Genomic DNA, 17,678 nt, shown 5'->3' with positions numbered 1-17,678 from the left:
CTGTGTGATGCTTCCCCACCTGGGCACAGCCAGGTGTTACATGGGTGTGTCAGCTTTCAGGGGCTGGTTCCATGCCATGAGCCCACTCCTGAAAGCAGCACTATGGAGCCATGGGGCATCACTGGCCTCATCAACTGCTAGTCAGCTAATGATGGCTCATGATAACATAAAAATTGGAGTTTTAGGTAGGAAATGCAATAATTTGAGAGCCTCTCTGTAAGTATTTGCTTAATTTGGTATTGTTTATATTCCTCTTTTTTTCAATGTACTTTTTCCTTTCCAAATTCCAGGTGGCTGAAAGAGCAGAAGCTCTGGGTTCAGGCCTTTTGAAGCAGGGCTGCAAGCCATGCACGAAGCAGTTCATTGGAGTCTTCGCTCAGAACCGTCCAGAGGTGAGATTTTATGTCCAACTTGATATTGTATTAATAATGTTCCTGACCTGTCAGCTTGTTCTCAAGTTATATCTACTGCCATGGACCCTTCTCACCTTTGTGCTTCCATGCTCTCCTGCAGTGGATCATCTCTGAGCTGGCTTGCTACACCTATTCCATGGTGGTGGTTCCTCTGTATGACACCTTAGGTCCTGGAGCCATTCGGTACATTGTCAACACAGGTAAATCAAAACTGGTGTGATTTTCTCAGTTTTGTTGCTCAGAATGGTTCATTTTCTGCTTCTAAAGGACTGATGATCATAGAATCCTAGAATGGTTTGGGTTGGAAGGGACCTTAAAGCTCATCTGGTTCCAACTCCTCTCATTGGCAGGGACACATTTCACTAGATGAGTTTGCTCCAAGCCTCATCCAACCTGGCCATGAACACTTCCAGGGATGGGACATTGTGATTATACTTGTTGAGTGTCTTGAATTTACTTAGAGAGGTTCCTGAGGAGCCGTGTGTCCCTGTGCTGCCTCTGTTGCATTTTCCACATGCCCAGTTGTACGTAGCCATGGATAAGGGCTGCTCTGGATGTGGGAATTACTCTATGGCCACCCACTCCTGTGCTGCTTGATATTTTGCCTCCTAGATTTTTATATCCATGTGGGGACTAATTTTAATATTTTGAACTGAATCCCCGAATATTTGTAAATGTCAGCTACAGCTTTGGCATTGATTTAGGGTAGCTAAGATTGTGGTTTTTTCTCATTTTTCCAGAGAAGCATGTGTGTGCTGGGATTTCTGATATAGCCTGGAGTGACTATCAGAACTGATACAGTGTTAGCTATGAGCCAGTCTTGCATTAAAAAAGATTTACTGCAAACAGCTGGTTTGGCTGTTTTTCTTGCAGCTGACATTTCCACGGTCATTTGTGACAAGCCTGAAAAAGCCAGGATACTCCTTGACCATGTGGAGAGGAGAGAAACACCAGGCCTGAGATCTATCATCCTGATGGACCCATTTGAGAAGGAGTTGACAGAGAGAGGGAAGCGCTGTGGGGTTTGCATCCAGGCCATGCAGGAGGTGGAGGTGAGTTTGCTCTCCTTCTCCTTTTACTGTTTTTTTTTGTACTATCTGTAAAAAGACAGTACAATGTACAGGGCCTTGTGAATTTCGTGCCAGGTTCAGTGTCTGGAGAGCACAAAAGAGCAGCTTGTCACTGATAATACTGATGTTTGGTGCACTTGTCTCTTGGTGTTATTCCTTGTTGATAGCAGAGCCAACATTTAAATTCTTAATCCTCAAATATGCTATCAGCTGCTATTTAAGCATGGGAAGGGGTTTGTTATTTGAGACACTGTCCTACAATGTGACCAATAAGTAAAACTTTACAAAAGGAAGGCCATGTAAAAGCAAGGCTCAGACCTGTTATTACTTTGGCTAAGTAGAAAAGGACAGTGGGAAAGAGACTCAGCTGAATTAGAATTAGAGGTAGGAAAACAAGTTATATAACTATTGCGTGGTCACATTGTGGTGTATGGTGGTTGGCTGAATTGTGTTTGTTATGCTTTAAAACTGTGGAACTGCTAGTGGGCTAACTGCTTAAAAAGGCCTGGTTTTTGCAATAAAGCAGCTCTCCTTTGCACCTGCCTGGGGAGTCCGCGTCACTACAGACCCTCCCACACACTACATGCAATCCTACAGCCTCACACTTGTTTGAAACACTCTGGATGCAGCTCAACCAACACAAACACTGCTTGAAATCCAGGGAAGGCACTGCAGTTAGGGCAAAAACTCAGGATAATGAACATGACCACAGTGCCAGCTAGGAATTTTTCTGCTTTAGCTCACTCTCCCTTAGTGGTTTGCAAACTAATAGCAAGTGAGTTACACTGCAGGAGCTAAAGTGGAAATCACTTTTGTTACTTTAATCTCTTCCAGGACTGTGGCCGTGAGAGTCGACATGTGCCTGTGGTGAGTGTTGGCACGTTGCTTTTCCCACTTACAGCTGCAGCAGAAGGGACCTTAAAGCTCATCTCATTCCAACCCCCTGTCATGGGCAGGGACACCTTCCATGGCTGCTTAGTTGCTCCAAGTCTTGTCCAATCTGGCCTTGAGCATTTTCAGGGATGGGACAGCCACAGCTTCTCTGGGCACCCTGTGCCAGGGCTTCATCACCCCCATAGGGAACAGTGTGTAGTATTTGCTTTATTCCTTCCACCTGAAACACTCAATTGAGATAGCTCATCCTGCTATGAATATGTTAATGGGACAGTAATTACATGCAATTGTTAAGCTACCCTATTCCACTACCTTATCCTGGTGGCACTGGGGGAATGTCACTGTACCCTTCACTTTCTGCTGGGGCTCCTATAGTTCAGAAACACTACTTGGCAGTGTTTATATGGGATATTTTGGAAAAACTGCTTTGATATTTTTCACTGGCTGCTCATATTCATACACTCAAAAGCAGCTTCTGATATTCAAGCTGTTTCTTTAGTCATTCATGACCCAAAATATTGCACGTATGGAGTGGTGGTGAGAATACAGAGATGCTGCTGGAAATGGGAAAAATCAGCAGCTTTGGAATCTTGTCCCCTGTTGTGGACTTCTTTCCAGAATTGATCTTGAAATTGATGAATTATCTTAAGTTGTCCCACACATCTACAGATACAGGTGGTGGCTTGGAAAATGCTAACTGTAAAACAAACACTAAAGCATGCCCTTAGTGCAGCTGGAGCACAGCATAAAGGGAGGAATAGAGTCTGCATCAACTGAAGAAAACTAGTTATATATGCTGAGGGGAATTATAGCTTTTTATGTCAGAACAAAAACATAATTGGTTTGATCTTTAGGTTTCTACCACTGATATGTTTGCATTTGACTGATGTGATTTTCTTAATCTCCTTTTGTATTTCTAGCCTCCTCGACCAGAAGATCTTTCAATTGTCTGTTTTACTAGTGGCACTACAGGTAAAAGAGGCATTTTAATCTTGAAATGTTAGAATATCTTATGAAATTAATTATCCCACCTCAATACATGCAAACTTGCTGTTATACGGATATGGCAATTATATTTCTAGGCTATACATAGATTATATACTTCTGTAGATTGCAAATTTAAAATAACAATATATTTATTTTTCAATTGAATTCTCTGACATACACTTCGCCAGTATGATTTTTCAGTTGTCTGAAAATCTACCCATGTGTCTGCTTCCAATTTTGCTGTGTGGTTGTGAAGCACTTGGTTGATTGGCATTTATCTTTTGCAAATGATTCTTAAAAAAAAAAAGCAAATGTGGTTCCACAGCTTTCCGTTCTCTATATCCAAAGCACATTGATGTCTCCAGCCTCACCAAGGTCCTTGTCACCTCTGTCTCCTCTTCTTGTGCATTGCTCATGACACCAAGTGCTGGGGAGGTTCAGGATGGGCCTGGGCACCCATGGTGCTGGTACTTGTGTGCTGCTGGCCTCTTTTTCTTGGAGAGAGGAGCAGCATCATTTTTCTGCCTGTTCTTAGCAGAGGCAGTGCTTTCTCCTCTCTCCAGACCCTGGTCTTCATCATCTTGCAAGAATTTCCTACTCTTGAGAACTCAGCCTCTGTAACATCTCCCTGAAAGCTGTGTAGGCAGATGCACAAGGCATCACTGCTTGGAAAACTGCTTTTACAGTTGCCAGTGGAAAAGGATTGTGCTCCAGGGACTGCTGGAGCAGCTCTTCCAGATCCACCTGCACTCTTGGGATTGCCCAATGCTTTGTCCTACGCCAGAGCATCCTCAGTTTGGTCTCAGCAGAAGATGCTGGGAGCTGCTGGTGCTTCTCAGATGGCGGGTCAGGCTGAACACGAGGGAACACCTTCATCCTCCACCTCCTAGAAAAGACCTGTGCTTCAGACCAGGTAGGCAACTGCTTTACCAACTCCAAGTACTAGCTCAAGATGTATTAAAAGGGTTTGGGTATTTTACCTTCATGCATGGTCCTTAGTTTTGAGATCAGCACTTCAGGCTGCCCAGGGCAGAGCACTGAGGGAAAGAAAAGAAGCCTGTGACTCTGCTCTGTTCCAACACTGGGAATTCCTAAATGGGGAAGAATGAATTCAGTGCTGGATGTTAATATCACAGCCATGTAGAGAGTGAGTACTAAGTGGCCAGGCACAAATGGGAGCAGTAGGAAATGGAAGGAGCCATGCCATGGATACAGCAGGGCACAGTGTGTTTATGTGATGTTCAAGTGCAGAGTAACTATTTTTTCAAGTCATATTATTGTTGATATTTTTATTTCTAATACGAAATTCTGCATAGAGAAGGTTTCCTTTGTTTTTGTTTTTGGTTTTGGTTTTTTTGGGTTTTTTTTTGTTTTGTTTTAATTTCCAGATGCAATCATGGGCCAGTTTCTGATTTTGTGCTTTTCTTAGAAACATGCCCAGAGTTACAGAAATAGGACACCAGGAAGTTAATTGCCCTTTTCCCATCCAAACCAGAGATTTCCAATTTTGCAAATCATCTCGAACTGAACCCTCTCATAAGAACACTTTGTGATGCATGAACCCATCCTCTACTGCTGCAGGGCTTTGCACATCACTCTCTTCCTTTTCCAGAGGTTGCATCAACACTCTGGTCTGTTTTCTACATTGTGCTTTGATGTAAGAGTTTTATATAGTCCACGTGATTTTTAGTGACTAAATTGAGAATTTATTTCCAAAGGATATGTTCTCTAGGGCTTTTCCAGTTCCAGAGGGCTGTAAAAATTTTTGTATGGTGTGAAAGAAATCTCTGTTGTATAGTTTGTCACCTGAAAATTGTAGAATTGGAAAGAATTCCCCAGGAACAGACTTTAACACTTGCTTTTCTTTGATAGAATCAGATGTCCCAAGGAGAAAAGAAAGGCTGAGATTGATGATTTTGGATGACAAGACCAACTTCCATGGTTGTGCCAAGAAGCCATCAGCACTTGGAAACGGGCCAAAGGCACATAGATATCCCCAAACTGTCAGGATACAATTTTTCATGTTGGCTACTCCAGAGAAATCAACTTTCATTCCCTCAAGGATCCACTGGTAACCAGGAGGACAAAAGTTGCTTCCCAGTGGTTTCTTCCAGCCTGGCAGTGCATGCTCCTTTTTGCCAGAACTCCTCAGGGGAGGAAAGTGCTTGCATCCCAGAATGCTGATGGATCACACCATGAGATTAGTGCTGGAGCACTTGAAAGACCCATTTGGCAATGTGGAAAATGTTCTATTCTTTAAAGGTTCTACTGTTGTTTATAAGAACTGTCAAATGAGCCTGGCACCAAGATAAGGAGGAATTGATATTCCTGGGCTATTAATGGATTGCAAGGTATCCATTCTGTATCAGGACACTCACTGGGTTTGTCAGGAAATTCAAACAAGAACATCCTTACAGAAATTGCATTGATTTTTTAAATAGAAAAGTAGCATCTGTGCCAAAATTCTTCTCTCAAAGTGGTAATTCTGGGAAAGGGCTCATGGAAAGAGACACCAATTTTGCTAGATTAACTCTTAGAGCTACTAAGGAAGGTCAAAGTCTACAGGAGTCTCCCAATCCAAAAAAGCTGCAGCTGTCCCATAACAACATGGTTAGTTCTGGATTTCTCCTGATGGAGGCTCTCCTGGCTCCAGCACTGCTGCTCTGTTCAGACACCATCATCATTGCAGCCCGTCCAGGTTGTTGAGCCTGTAAGGGATGCAGAGGAAGGAATCAGGATGTTAACACTGCTTCCAGGCATGGCAGAGATACTGAATCTGCATTCAAGTCAGAGGTGGAGTGAGTAAATGAGTCAAACATCTGAGAAATCTTATAGAATCATGGAGTTCGGCTTGGAAGAGATATTTAAAGTATATCTAATTCCAATTCCCAGCCATAGCAAGGGACACTTTCACCCAGACTGGTTTGCTGCAAGCCCCACCCAGCCTGGCACTGAACACTTGAAATCCTCAAAAAAAGTCTGAAGGATTTTGTCAAGGTTCAGGGACCACCTGTGTGCCAGAGGGCACAGTTTTGAGTTTCCAAACCAGTACTGAGCACATGCTCTCCACTGGTGCCTGAGCTGTGTGATGCTGCAGGAGCTCAGCTGCTTCTGGAACTGCAGGGGCTGAGCACATGTGTTTGGCTGGACACACCTCAATAACAAAAGTGGTTTTTGAGTCGTGGTGTGTATGTACAACTGACACCTGCTCATGAACTTTTCTTGGAGCCTGGATCCATGTGTGCACCCAGCTGTGAAAATAACCTGCCAGACTGATTTGGCACCTGTAAACCTGCTGGTTCAACACATTAGGATGGAAGCAGCTGGGCCTGGCAAAGCTGTCAGCTTCACCCCTGAGCTTTGGATGAGACCAAACCAGCCTCCTGTGCACCATGTTCATCTACAAGTGTTTGGGACTGAATTACTCAAGGCACTTGGAACAGCAAATAGAGATTTTCAATATAATATATTGTGTTAAAAATATCCTGCTCTGTTGCAATAAATGTATGCAACAATTGCTACTGCTGTTTGTGCCTGCCTTTAATTATTTGGGAGATTGAGTAGGAGTGATGGTGGTGGTGCTGGCAGGGCAAAGGGCTCAGTACTAAGTGTGCCCAGGTCTGTGCCCCTGCCCACACTGGAGGGCTGCTACAACACAGCCCTCAAACTGTTCTGAAAAAAGAGGATTAAACATACTTTCCTGTGCTGAAACATATTCACAAAGCACCACAGTCTCTTCCTAATCTGAGGAAGACAGAATGATTTTGTTACATTAACTGCAGGAGCTTTGCCAGGTTCCTTGTGCCTACTGTACTGGGGACACATGGGGCACCTGCAGGTAAAGCTCCTCTGATCTGCCTTTGCATGGAGAAACAGAAACTACCTGGTAATGGTGTGATTGAATGAAAACAACCTGCTTAAAAACATGTTGAAAAGAAAAAGGATGGCCCCATTATCTTTATTTGAGATGTGCTACACCTTCTTTTCACAAGTAAAACCTTGGGTGGTAATGAAAAGGGACAGTGCTGTGACAGAAGGACAGGCAGAGCCCTCCGTGCCACTTTTTTGTGAACATGGAGGTTCCAGCCTGTGTATTTTCTGCTTAACAAACACTGTGTTATGGTGTCCAAACAGATATAAAATGCAAGAGGTGTACCATAGTCAGCTGAAAAAGGAGTGTGAAAAGGCAAATATTGATGGTGCTGAGGTGCCTGCTGTTGGTGGATGAAATGCTGCAGGGGCATGTGCCCAGCTCTGGAACAAAACACAGGGGCTTTGCTGGCTCCCTGGTGATTTAGGACTGTCTTCAAGATGCCTTTGCTGCTGATACTATTCATGACTTCCCTTAATTGCAGTCTCAAAGCATCTTCTTGTATTCTAATTTTTGCCTGCACTGCTCTCTGCATTTCTCATGTTATCCAGAGTACTGGCTAAGTAAAGCAGCCTTATTGCAGCCTTTTAAACAGTGTTTCTTGGTGTTCAAGATCATTCCTAATCAAAATCTGGATGAAATAAATCCTCCCAGGAGAGGCTGGAACAGCCAGCCAAGTCTGATGGCTGTGCTCATTGAGTAGCTCCATCTGAGCACTCTCAGAAATTGCTGTTGGGCTATTTCTGCTGGAACCTGTTTTCCAGAATCTCCAAGAGAAATATTTCTGTTTGCAGTATCATTTTATTAAGTTTTGAGTATTGCAGTCAGTGTTTTTGATGCATATTAGTGCACAGTAATGATGGTGAAAATTACCTATGTTTTAAAACTGAAGAAGTAAACATAATATTTTAACAATTTCTTGGGGGGAGGTTTTCTTAAGTTTTTGAAAGTTACCTTCTGGCTCATCTTTTAAACTCCCTCTCTGTTTCCTTTCAGGAAATCCCAAAGGTGCTATGCTGACCCATGGAAACGTGGTGGCGGATTTTTCAGGCTTTTTGAAAGTGACGGAGGTGATTACCCTGAGCTAGAAAACACTGCCATGTGCAGAGCATGGGGGTTAAGCTGTGGCCCTGCACGGGCTGGAAGTATGCTCTTGCAGATAAAAGATGACATTTTTCCTGCTCAGAGGGCCAAATCCATGGCAATGGAGCGAGGCTGAATCTGCAGAACTGGAGGGCATTAAATTCTCTTTCCAGCCCTGGCTCCCAGGCTCTGTAGGGCACTTAGGGCTTTTGAGAAACAATGCTGACTTTTGTAAATCAATTCATTAACTCTTTTGGAAGAATTAGGAGAGCACACAAGGCCTGTACAGTCGTGACAGGCCCTTGAAGAGGAGCTCAAGCTCCTCTTGTGCTCTTTGTGTCCCATTGTGCCCAAAAATGTCGTCATTTATTTGAAATCTCTGCATACAAAGTGTGTGTGTGTGTATAAATATACATATATAAGAACATAGATGATTTTTTACAAGAATGGTTAATGGTTAATTCCATTGATATTCTAGTATATGTCAGTTTTTGTTATACATATTTCTAATAGAGCATAGCATAGTGCTGGCCAAGTGCCTTTACAATACGTTTCATTCAATACGTAACCCATGTTTAGAAACAATAAAGGAAGCAGAATCAGTTTACTGTGACATAAGTAAGGGTTTTATACACCTTATATAGAACAAACATAAATAATCTAATTTCTGGTAGTGAACAGGCAATTCTATAAATCCCATGTACATGGGATGGACAATTGGTTACCTCATACCCCTTACTGGTCTTATTGTTGATGTTGAAATTACTGCAGTCTTATTACTTTACTCCTTGAATTTTCTGAGATTTCTGAACCACTGGTGTAAAGAAACTCAGACATGTGATGTAAGAAATCCATCTGAACTCACATGTTCCAATGTTTGCAGGACTGTGTCTCCACAGTATGCAGGATGAAATGCCAGTGCTGCAGTGAGGGCTCCTCAACATGGAGCTCTGTGGTTTCAGTGGCAGCAAGAGGGACAAATGAAAGCTGAGGCGTGGGGAGGCCTGAGCTTCAAAGGGAAGGAATGTTTATTTTGGAAGAGCACTAATTTAGAGCTGAGGGAACTTGGCATCTTCCAGGAGACCGGTCCATAAAAATGGATTTATTGTTTGCAGACAGCAGTGAGACCCTGATTAATCTCAAAGGTATCAGATAGAGACCCAAATCTGGTGTGATTGTAAATTTGATATCTCCAGTCACCAGAGTATTGCTGGTGGAGGATAAATGCCTGTAGCTAATCCACAAGATTTGGGTAATATCTGACCACAGTAATGAAATAGAACAAAGTGTTAAACACTTGAAAATAGTATAAATTAAAGAAATAAAGTGAGAAGTTCTGTGGGTTTGTTGTTTACAAGTTCTGATGGCAGTTTTGCTTAGTTCAGTGATTTTTACAAACCAAACATTTTTAAGTGAGTCCAGAGTTTTATTATAAGATTGTTCTCAAGTACCAAGAAGTTGCTTGCATTTTTACATTTAACTGGACAGCTGTGCCAACTGTGAAATGCTATTCAATGGCATAATTTTAGTCTGATTTAAAACCAGATTATTTTGTCTAGGCCCTTACAATAGCAATAAAAAAACCCTGGTTGATATTAAAGGTTTTGCATTACTGTGCTTGCAGAAAATGAAGCCAAATTGAAATAATGTATAAATAGATCTGCAGGCCCTAATGGCTTCATTCAGACTGAGAGACACAATAATATGAAGTGGGATGCTGAGGACACCCGCATGGTCAATGATGTTTGACTTTTTGATGGTTGGGAGGCCATACCCAAATCTGACCAGCCCAGATTTAAACTTCAGTAAAATATCCCCTGGGGGATGAACTCCTCTATCTGCCTCCAGGTCATGGGCTATTGATTCCTTCTGAGTAGTGGAGGTGCAAGTGGGTATAAACTGTTAATACTGTGAGCTGATAGATTTTTATACCCATTTTCCACTAACCACTGGCCTTGATGCAAATTATTGGGCAGCCAACCTTTCAGTTTTTCTAATCCATAATATTACAGCAAGCTGTACCCTAGAAAATGCAGATGGAAAGGTTATTGTCTTTTGGGGAATGGGTTAGGTAAGGCTCTTACTTATTCCAGCCTTCAAGAGAGAGTTAAAAACTTGGCAAAATCAAGAATTTGGCCACTTTAAAAAAAATTTCTCCAACCTTCTCTTTCCCTTGTCTGTGAGACAGTCATAATACCCTTAAAATCATATTTTAATCACTTAAATAATGATAAATACTAACAGAAGTAATTGGGCTTTTTGAAGCCTAAGATTAAATCATTAGTTTTCCAATACAATCTGATTCAAATCAATGATTAATCAAAGGAAAAGAAAAAAAATTGTTAATTTTGACTAGTAACACCGTGATTCTTGGATGGGCTGTATGCAAAGTGGGAAAGTGCTGCTCCTGCAGAGCCCTGCTGTTGTCCAGGAGGCTCCTGCAGGTTAGCACTGGGATCCTGGGGGCTCCTGCAGGTTTGCACCAGGATCCTGCTGTCTGCGCACAGTCGAGAGCACAGATCAGGGTCTTGGCACCTCCTGGTAGAAAGCAGTGAATAAAAATTGGATTCTCTGTCAGGGTGAGCCTCCATTCCCAGCGTGAGCTGCGTGGATACAATCTGCCTTCTGCCACGGAGAGCTCTCTCACTGCCCTGTGTGTACATCTCCATGCTCTTCGCTCCTCCTGCTAACTGAGCTCCATGATGCTGTGGCTTTAACGCTTCCCTGTGTCCGCCGCTCCCTCCTCTCTTGACAATCTTTACCCTTTTGCTCCTCTGGTGCCATTTTTCTTTTTATTATTTTATGACTTTCTTGTTGTCTTCCTGTCAGTGTTTCTTTCCTTTCTGTCTCCCATGCCCTTCACCTGCAGAAAGTGATCTTTCCGAGACAGGACGATGTGCTCATCTCCTTCCTGCCTCTGGCTCACATGTTTGAAAGAGTTATACAGGTAAGAAACCTGTCTGAACTGACGAGGCCTCGTGGGGCTCCTTGTGTTTTCTTCCAGAGTCAGTGGTCTCCTACTTGTGAGGATGTACACATTTCCTATTTGCCTTTAGCACACATGTTTGAGAGAATGGTACAGGTAAGGTCATGGTGTCAGTGGAAATCATCTTTTTTCCACGCCAACAAAAAACAAACAAAAAACCCCCACTAAATAACCAGCAATACCTTGTAGCACTAAAAGGCTTGTACTCCAGAAGTGCCATGTGCATAACACCAGAGTCATGGTCTCAGTGACATGGCTGTGAGTCCAGAGAGAGGCCAGGAGAGTTTTCCCAAGTTCTCCAGCTTACACCTGCCTCAGGGTTTGAAAAACAGCCCTTCAGCAATGAGCCAAACTCATTGCTCATTCATCTCATAGCTACTGCTACCTGAGCAATTTGTGGGACATCTTTTCAAAGCACTCTAGGATGAGGTGTCATGTGAGTCAAGATAATTTCATGCCATTTTCTACATCTTCTAAAATTATTTTATTGCATAAATAACATAATTTACAAAAAAAAACCCCAAAAAAACAAAACAAAAAAAAAACAAAAACAATTTGGCAGACACTGAAAAAGAGGAAACAGAGATAATGGTGTGAGACACATGATCCTCCTGGCAGGGCAGCATGTAGTGGGCATTCACTGTGTCCCCTGGGAATTATGGCAGATCCAAGCACTAGCTCTTGCCAGCCCACAGAACTGACTCCATGTCTCTTTGGGAGAAAAAAAAGGGTGATGATTTGTGCTGCAATTGGTGAGTTAGGCAAGTCAGGTGAGACAGCTATATCAGGTCTCCCAGCCTGAGAAGGTGCAAACTTAAAATTGATCCAGTATGTTAAGATGGGATCTGGATCTGATTGCAGCTCTATACTTTCTCAGGGAGGTCTGTTGCAGGCTGAAACCATACTTTCTGAGTCAGACAAGTATCTGAATATAAACCTCCCACTCCTTAGTAACATCTGTGCCAGAAGTAATATATTTTTTCCCTGTTAAAAATCTCCAATTACAAATTGGAAGTAAAAGCCCATGCAAGATTTGGAGAATTACAGCACAGCCTTTCTCCACTTGCAAGGCAAGTTGGTCAGTGTGCCAGCACTGTTCAGGCAAACAAGAATATAATTACTCAAATTCATCTTAAGGGAGGCAAAAAGAAATTAGAAACAATGAAAATGCTTTCATTTCACAGGATATTGCTGTACTGAAAGGGACAGCCTCCAAAGGATGTCTTATGTTTATCCTCCCCTCTGAAATGGCTTATTAATATAAAGATTTTTTCAAAAGGCTAAAAAGTCATTTTCAAAAGCATTCTGAACAGAAAGTACTGCATCAGTATCCCTAGTTTTAGCCAACGTTATTCATTCCTGGAATTTACAGTTAAAATCATACAGATATATTCTTTAAAGCTAAAAATTTCTAGTTATTTTCAATTCCCCATGAGCAGACTGGTTAAGTTTTCTTTTTTAAATTCATGTGCAGTGTAAAGCACAGATTCAGCAGTGTGATTTTCATTAAACGCACATCACATGTGCAAAATTCCTGTGGTTTCAGCTGATGGAGACAGTCTCTAACTGCCTGACAGAGCAGTGGGAGCAATTTGGTTAGTGTTGCAGATTTTTAGGAGCAGCACAAATGACGTCGATGTCTCTTAAGGAATTTTCAACTTATTTAGTTGCCTGTGGAAGACTAGTAACAGCCCACAAAAGGGAGATGATGTTTTCAGTCTACTCAGGATGGCTGGGCTCAGCTCTGGCATCACAGATGCTTGCTGAGGACACTTTCTCTTCCATGCACTGTAAAACCATGGGAGAACTGCTGGTCTTCAAATATTCTTCAGTGATAAAATGCCAGTTTGACCCAGTCTGTGATAGTTTCTTGGCAGGGTTACTGGTTACCAGTAACCAGCTACCAGTTGGCTCATGGCCAGCAGCCCCTCTGCCCCATCCCACATATTGACCTCCATTCTGATCTGAGGAAAACATCCTGCTTTGTTTTCAAGTACAAGGCTTCTGGATTTGTAGTTTCCATACAAGTCAAGCACCTTTTATGAAGTGGGCTTCTATTTCTGGGATACAGGATAAAGCTCTGTATTGCTAACGTAGTTTATATTGTTGTATTTAAACAAAACTAAAGTATTAACATCTAAAAATTGGCTGCTGCTCTGTGTGTTATGATGTTTGTTACTTTGCATTTCTGTATTGATGATAGGTCCTCATGCTGTGAGCTGCCATGGGAGGGCTGGGCTTTAGGAAAGTCCTGATCCAGACTCTGACCATAACTGGGACTTTTCCATCCCCATTGCTGGGGACGAAGGAAAATCCCCTCTGAAAAATCTGATTCCTTGTTCTTCCAGAACAAGTGGGAAATTTGGCAGATGCTGAATTGTACTGAAAAATGCCCAGAACTATCCGGATATTTCTATTCAGTGCAAAATTTATTGTTACTTTATTTTATTTCCAAAGTCCCATTTTTGCCATATTGGAGAGTAGAAATTCAGAAAATGTGCTTCTGCGCTTGGGAGAATGCTTTGCTTTGGGAATTGAAAGCTAAGGGGTTACATGTGCTCCTCTTTCTCCCCATCAGTCTGTAGTGTACTGCCACGGAGGGCGAATTGGCTTCTTCCAAGGAGACATCCGCCTCCTGTCTGATGATATGAAGGCACTGAGGCCAACCATCTTCCCTGTCGTGCCACGGCTCTTGAACAGAATGTATGACAAGGTGAGTTGGATTTTGATTTTATTGTTTTTGGAACCATGGAGTTTATGTCCCTTTACTCCTCATGTGGAAGAATTTCCTTAGTCATGGAGATTTCTCAAGCAGATTATACTATTTCTGCCTTGCTGCAGACACATTCTCACCCTGTGTAATGGATACAGCTCCTTCAGTGTGTAATGTACTATGACTTACACAGACTCCAGACATAGTTATCATGTGTGAATATGAAATCCCTCTGTATTAGCCTCCTACCCTGTTCTCACTAAGCTTACCAGTGACATTTCTGGAGATACAGGACTTTTGCATCACAGAAACATCAGTCAAACTGCACAAGGACCTTCTGATCAGAATTGAAACTCAAATCTCTCATTCTGGTGGCAACAGCAGCTGGAAATCAGAAATTTCAAAAAGCCTTTGAGAATTTAGGCAGTGTAAATGTGACAGTGGCTTTTGGATTTAGAAATCTTTAAAACTAAGGTAAAGGTATTTCAAGGTATTTAAGACAGGTACGTCTGGTCATCATGTTAAACCTGTTTGATGAGCTGGGAATATTTATTCCTTAGAAGACTTATCTTCTAAAGACAAGCTAAAGCACAAGCTAACTGATTTAATTTTTCCCAAAGGTCAGGGCTTCTGTGCTTTATTTAGGGGGACAGGCACTGGGGGCTTTCTCATTTGTTGAGGTAGAGTTTGTGCTGGTGCGTGATTAAGCTCAGGTAAATGCAGCCCCCATCACCACATCAGCCACCACTGATGCCTGTTCATATTGCTCATTCCCTGTTGCTCAGGTTGCATGAACTTCACTAAATCCTATCACAGAAATGATACAGTAAGAGCAGCCCTGTCAATCTAGTCAAAGCCTGCACCACCATCCTATCTTTACCCCCAAAGGAAACATATACAGTAGGGAATGGAGCAAAACACATCATTCCTTTTCCTCCCCACTAACAAACTCCAGTGTAGCCTTGTTTACCTGCGCTGCAAATGTAACTGTATCCACCTGGCTGGGTGGGTGTCATGGAAGAACAGGTGTTGATGTGCTCTCTCTTCTCTGTGACACCTTGTCTGCCATCCTGTGCTCCTGCAGATCTTCAGCCAGGCTGACACATCCCTCAAGCGCTGGATCCTGGAATTTGCAGCAAGACGGAAAAAAGCTGAAGTTCGAAACGGCATAATTAGAAATGACAGTTTGTGGGATAAACTTTTCTTTAATAAAATACAGGTAAGTGGTTCAAGAAGTGAGTCTGAAGTCAAAAAGCTCTTGTTTCTTCTAGCAATGACTGGTTTTCTGACAAGGGAGTTTCAGACAGTAGGAAGAATTTCTTCATGGGTAGGGTTGTCAAGCATTGGAATAGGCTGTCCAGGGCAGTGATGGAGTTACCACCCCTGAAAGTGTTAAAAAAGGGTGTGGATGTGGCACTTGAGGTTATGTTTTAGTGGTGAATATGGTGCTGGGTAGATGGTGGGACTTGATGATAATCTTAGAGGTCTTTTCCAGCCTTAATAATTCTATTCTATGATTCTATGATTCCTTAAAGTCAGTGTAGTCCACTTGCCTGATGATGAACTGTGGGCAATCACTATTCATTAGGTACCAACAGACTGGAAAATGGAACAGGAAAAGGGAACTGAGCAGTTTGTTGCTCTGTGAAGATTTGCCATATTCATTTTTATTTTTTTGCAACACCATGCATAATGTCAACATTTCAATTCTCTCAGGGATAACTTGCCAGAGGGAAATGGAGAAACACAAGGCAGGCTAAGATGACGTTTGCCACATCCTTCTTCAGAGCACCAAGAAATCACTAATTTATGGAATAGTGCCAAACATTTTTTGAGCTCTCAGATAGAAACTGCCTCTGCAGGAGAGGAAAGGTATCTAGGGATGAAATTCAGAAAGGTGGTCATGAAAAGAGGAGTCACTGATCAAAGAGATGTTGCTCCAAAGTTTTCTGCAAAATCTCAATAGATAGGATTGGATTTAGTGTTGGGTTTCAATTGGGCATATTCAAACCTGCTTTTCTTCCTAGGAAAAGAATAAAGTTGTAAAGAAAAATGCACACATGAATCATGGTTTAACCATGAGGAAAGAAATCAGAATGCCCTTCTGTTTGCCACACATCTCAGTAATAAAAGATATTAAATTGGCTTTAAACCATTTTCTTTTGCGCTCTGTACTACTCCAGGAGGCTCTAATTACTTCATTATTTTAATCGGATGACTTATCTGGCAACATGCCACTTTATTTTTAACTAAAGAAACTCACTGTACTTGGAGTCTGTGGATTAGTTGTCCTCAGTGTGCAAAGATAGCAGAGTTCACCCAGCCAGGAGCGAGCCAGGCTGCATATTGATGTGAGGGCTGGCAAGACAGGCAGATTTAGTCAGCAGTTGTTTCCTTTTGTGCTGGGTTTTCTTTTTTACTTCTAGAATAAAGAAAAGGAAATGAAGGGGGAGTAGAAAGAAGTAAAATGGGACACAGGAATTTATGTAATACCCTCCAGAAATATTTGAAGGTCATCTGCCTTAAAAAAGGGACAACATTATTTTAGAGGGCTTGGGAGGCAATTCATTAAAACCAGTGAGGTGTAAATAAGCAAAAAAGAATGGATGGGGGAAGAGTCTGTTTTTCCCAGCAGTTCCCAGAGCCAGGTCTGTAGCCTGCCCAGGCACAGCAGTTGCAGGAACCCAGGCTGAGCAGCTTGTCCTACCAGGGATGTGGGCACTCCTGTCTCTGTACACTGAATGCAGTTTTATCCCTCAGGAAAGTTTCAGAGCTAATTTATATTTCCACGCATGGCCACCTCACATGTGGCCACAGAATGGTTGGGTTTGAAGAGACTTGAAGATCATTTAATTCTGATCCCTTGCCACGGGCAGGAAATCCTGCACATCTATCGTAGGGAGAGCATTTTGTGCAAGCTCATGGTTTTGCCATCTACAATAGCTTCTGATGCTTTCTTTTGTTTCCTCCTGCTACCAAACAGGCAAGTCTTGGGGGGTGTGTCCGCATGATAGTGACAGGTGCTGCCCCTGCATCCCCAACTGTCCTGGGCTTCCTCCGCGCGGCCCTTGGATGCCAGGTGGGTTTGTGTGGCTGTTCAGGGGTGTTCATCCACTGCTAGCAAGAGTGCACATGGGATTTAAAAAAGGAGATGGGTTAGACCCTAAGGAGAGCTGTACCAGGATGGATCAACAGGGCTTGGGGCAGCCATGGAGTCCTAATGCACCCAGAGCTCAGGGGGGTAGGAATAGCCCTGGGATAGTACTAACAGACAAGAGATGTTTTCACTCTGGGCATCTCCTGGAAAAACCCCATAGACTCATCCCACTCACCTCTCAGCACCAAATTGAGAAAGTGTAATTAAATGTGTTTGTGCAAGTCTTGAGAACTTCATTACATGAGTTTTATACTATATGTAAATGGAGAGAACTAATCTTCAGATTATCAGCCTAACCCACTTGAGATGTCCACTGAATTATTTCTCTGTGATAGGAAGCCCAGGGCAACCAAAAGGTCTCATTTGAGAGCCTAAAATTAATCAGGAATAAAGAAGGTGGATTTTCAAAAAGTCCCACAAAAATACCATTTTTTCCCCACTAATAGGTTATTCTCATAGTGTAGTATATGTCCTGACTCAAAGGCTAAGTGCTCAGCTCATCTT

The 17,678-nt window shown here is 42.5% G+C and overlaps 1 protein-coding gene across 3 annotated transcripts in view; it reads left to right on the top strand.

Moving 5' to 3' along the window:
- Positions 1-17,678, top strand: part of ACSL6 (acyl-CoA synthetase long chain family member 6) — a 56,873-nt gene that overhangs the window by 29,688 nt on the left and 9,507 nt on the right. For 2 of the 3 annotated variants that reach the window (XM_056502432.1, XM_056502434.1), the window contains exons 5-14: positions 291-392; positions 514-613; positions 1,287-1,465; positions 2,318-2,350; positions 3,298-3,349; positions 8,232-8,305; positions 11,188-11,265; positions 13,883-14,017; positions 15,102-15,236; positions 17,001-17,096. In XM_056502432.1, the coding sequence (XP_056358407.1) occupies positions 291-392; positions 514-613; positions 1,287-1,465; positions 2,318-2,350; positions 3,298-3,349; positions 8,232-8,305; positions 11,188-11,265; positions 13,883-14,017; positions 15,102-15,236; positions 17,001-17,096 (984 nt within the window). Of the gene's footprint in view, positions 1-290; positions 393-513; positions 614-1,286; positions 1,466-2,317; positions 2,351-3,297; positions 3,350-8,231; positions 8,306-11,187; positions 11,266-11,322; positions 11,401-13,882; positions 14,018-15,101; positions 15,237-17,000; positions 17,097-17,678 lie in introns of all 3 variants that reach the window. The other variant, XM_056502433.1, reaches the window with a different exon arrangement.

Source organism: Oenanthe melanoleuca, chromosome 13, assembly GCF_029582105.1.
Source record: "Oenanthe melanoleuca isolate GR-GAL-2019-014 chromosome 13, OMel1.0, whole genome shotgun sequence".
Lineage (NCBI taxonomy): Eukaryota > Metazoa > Chordata > Aves > Passeriformes > Muscicapidae > Oenanthe > Oenanthe melanoleuca.
Note: the sequence above shows the minus strand (reverse complement) of the source record. Positions and strands in the feature narration are given on the sequence as shown.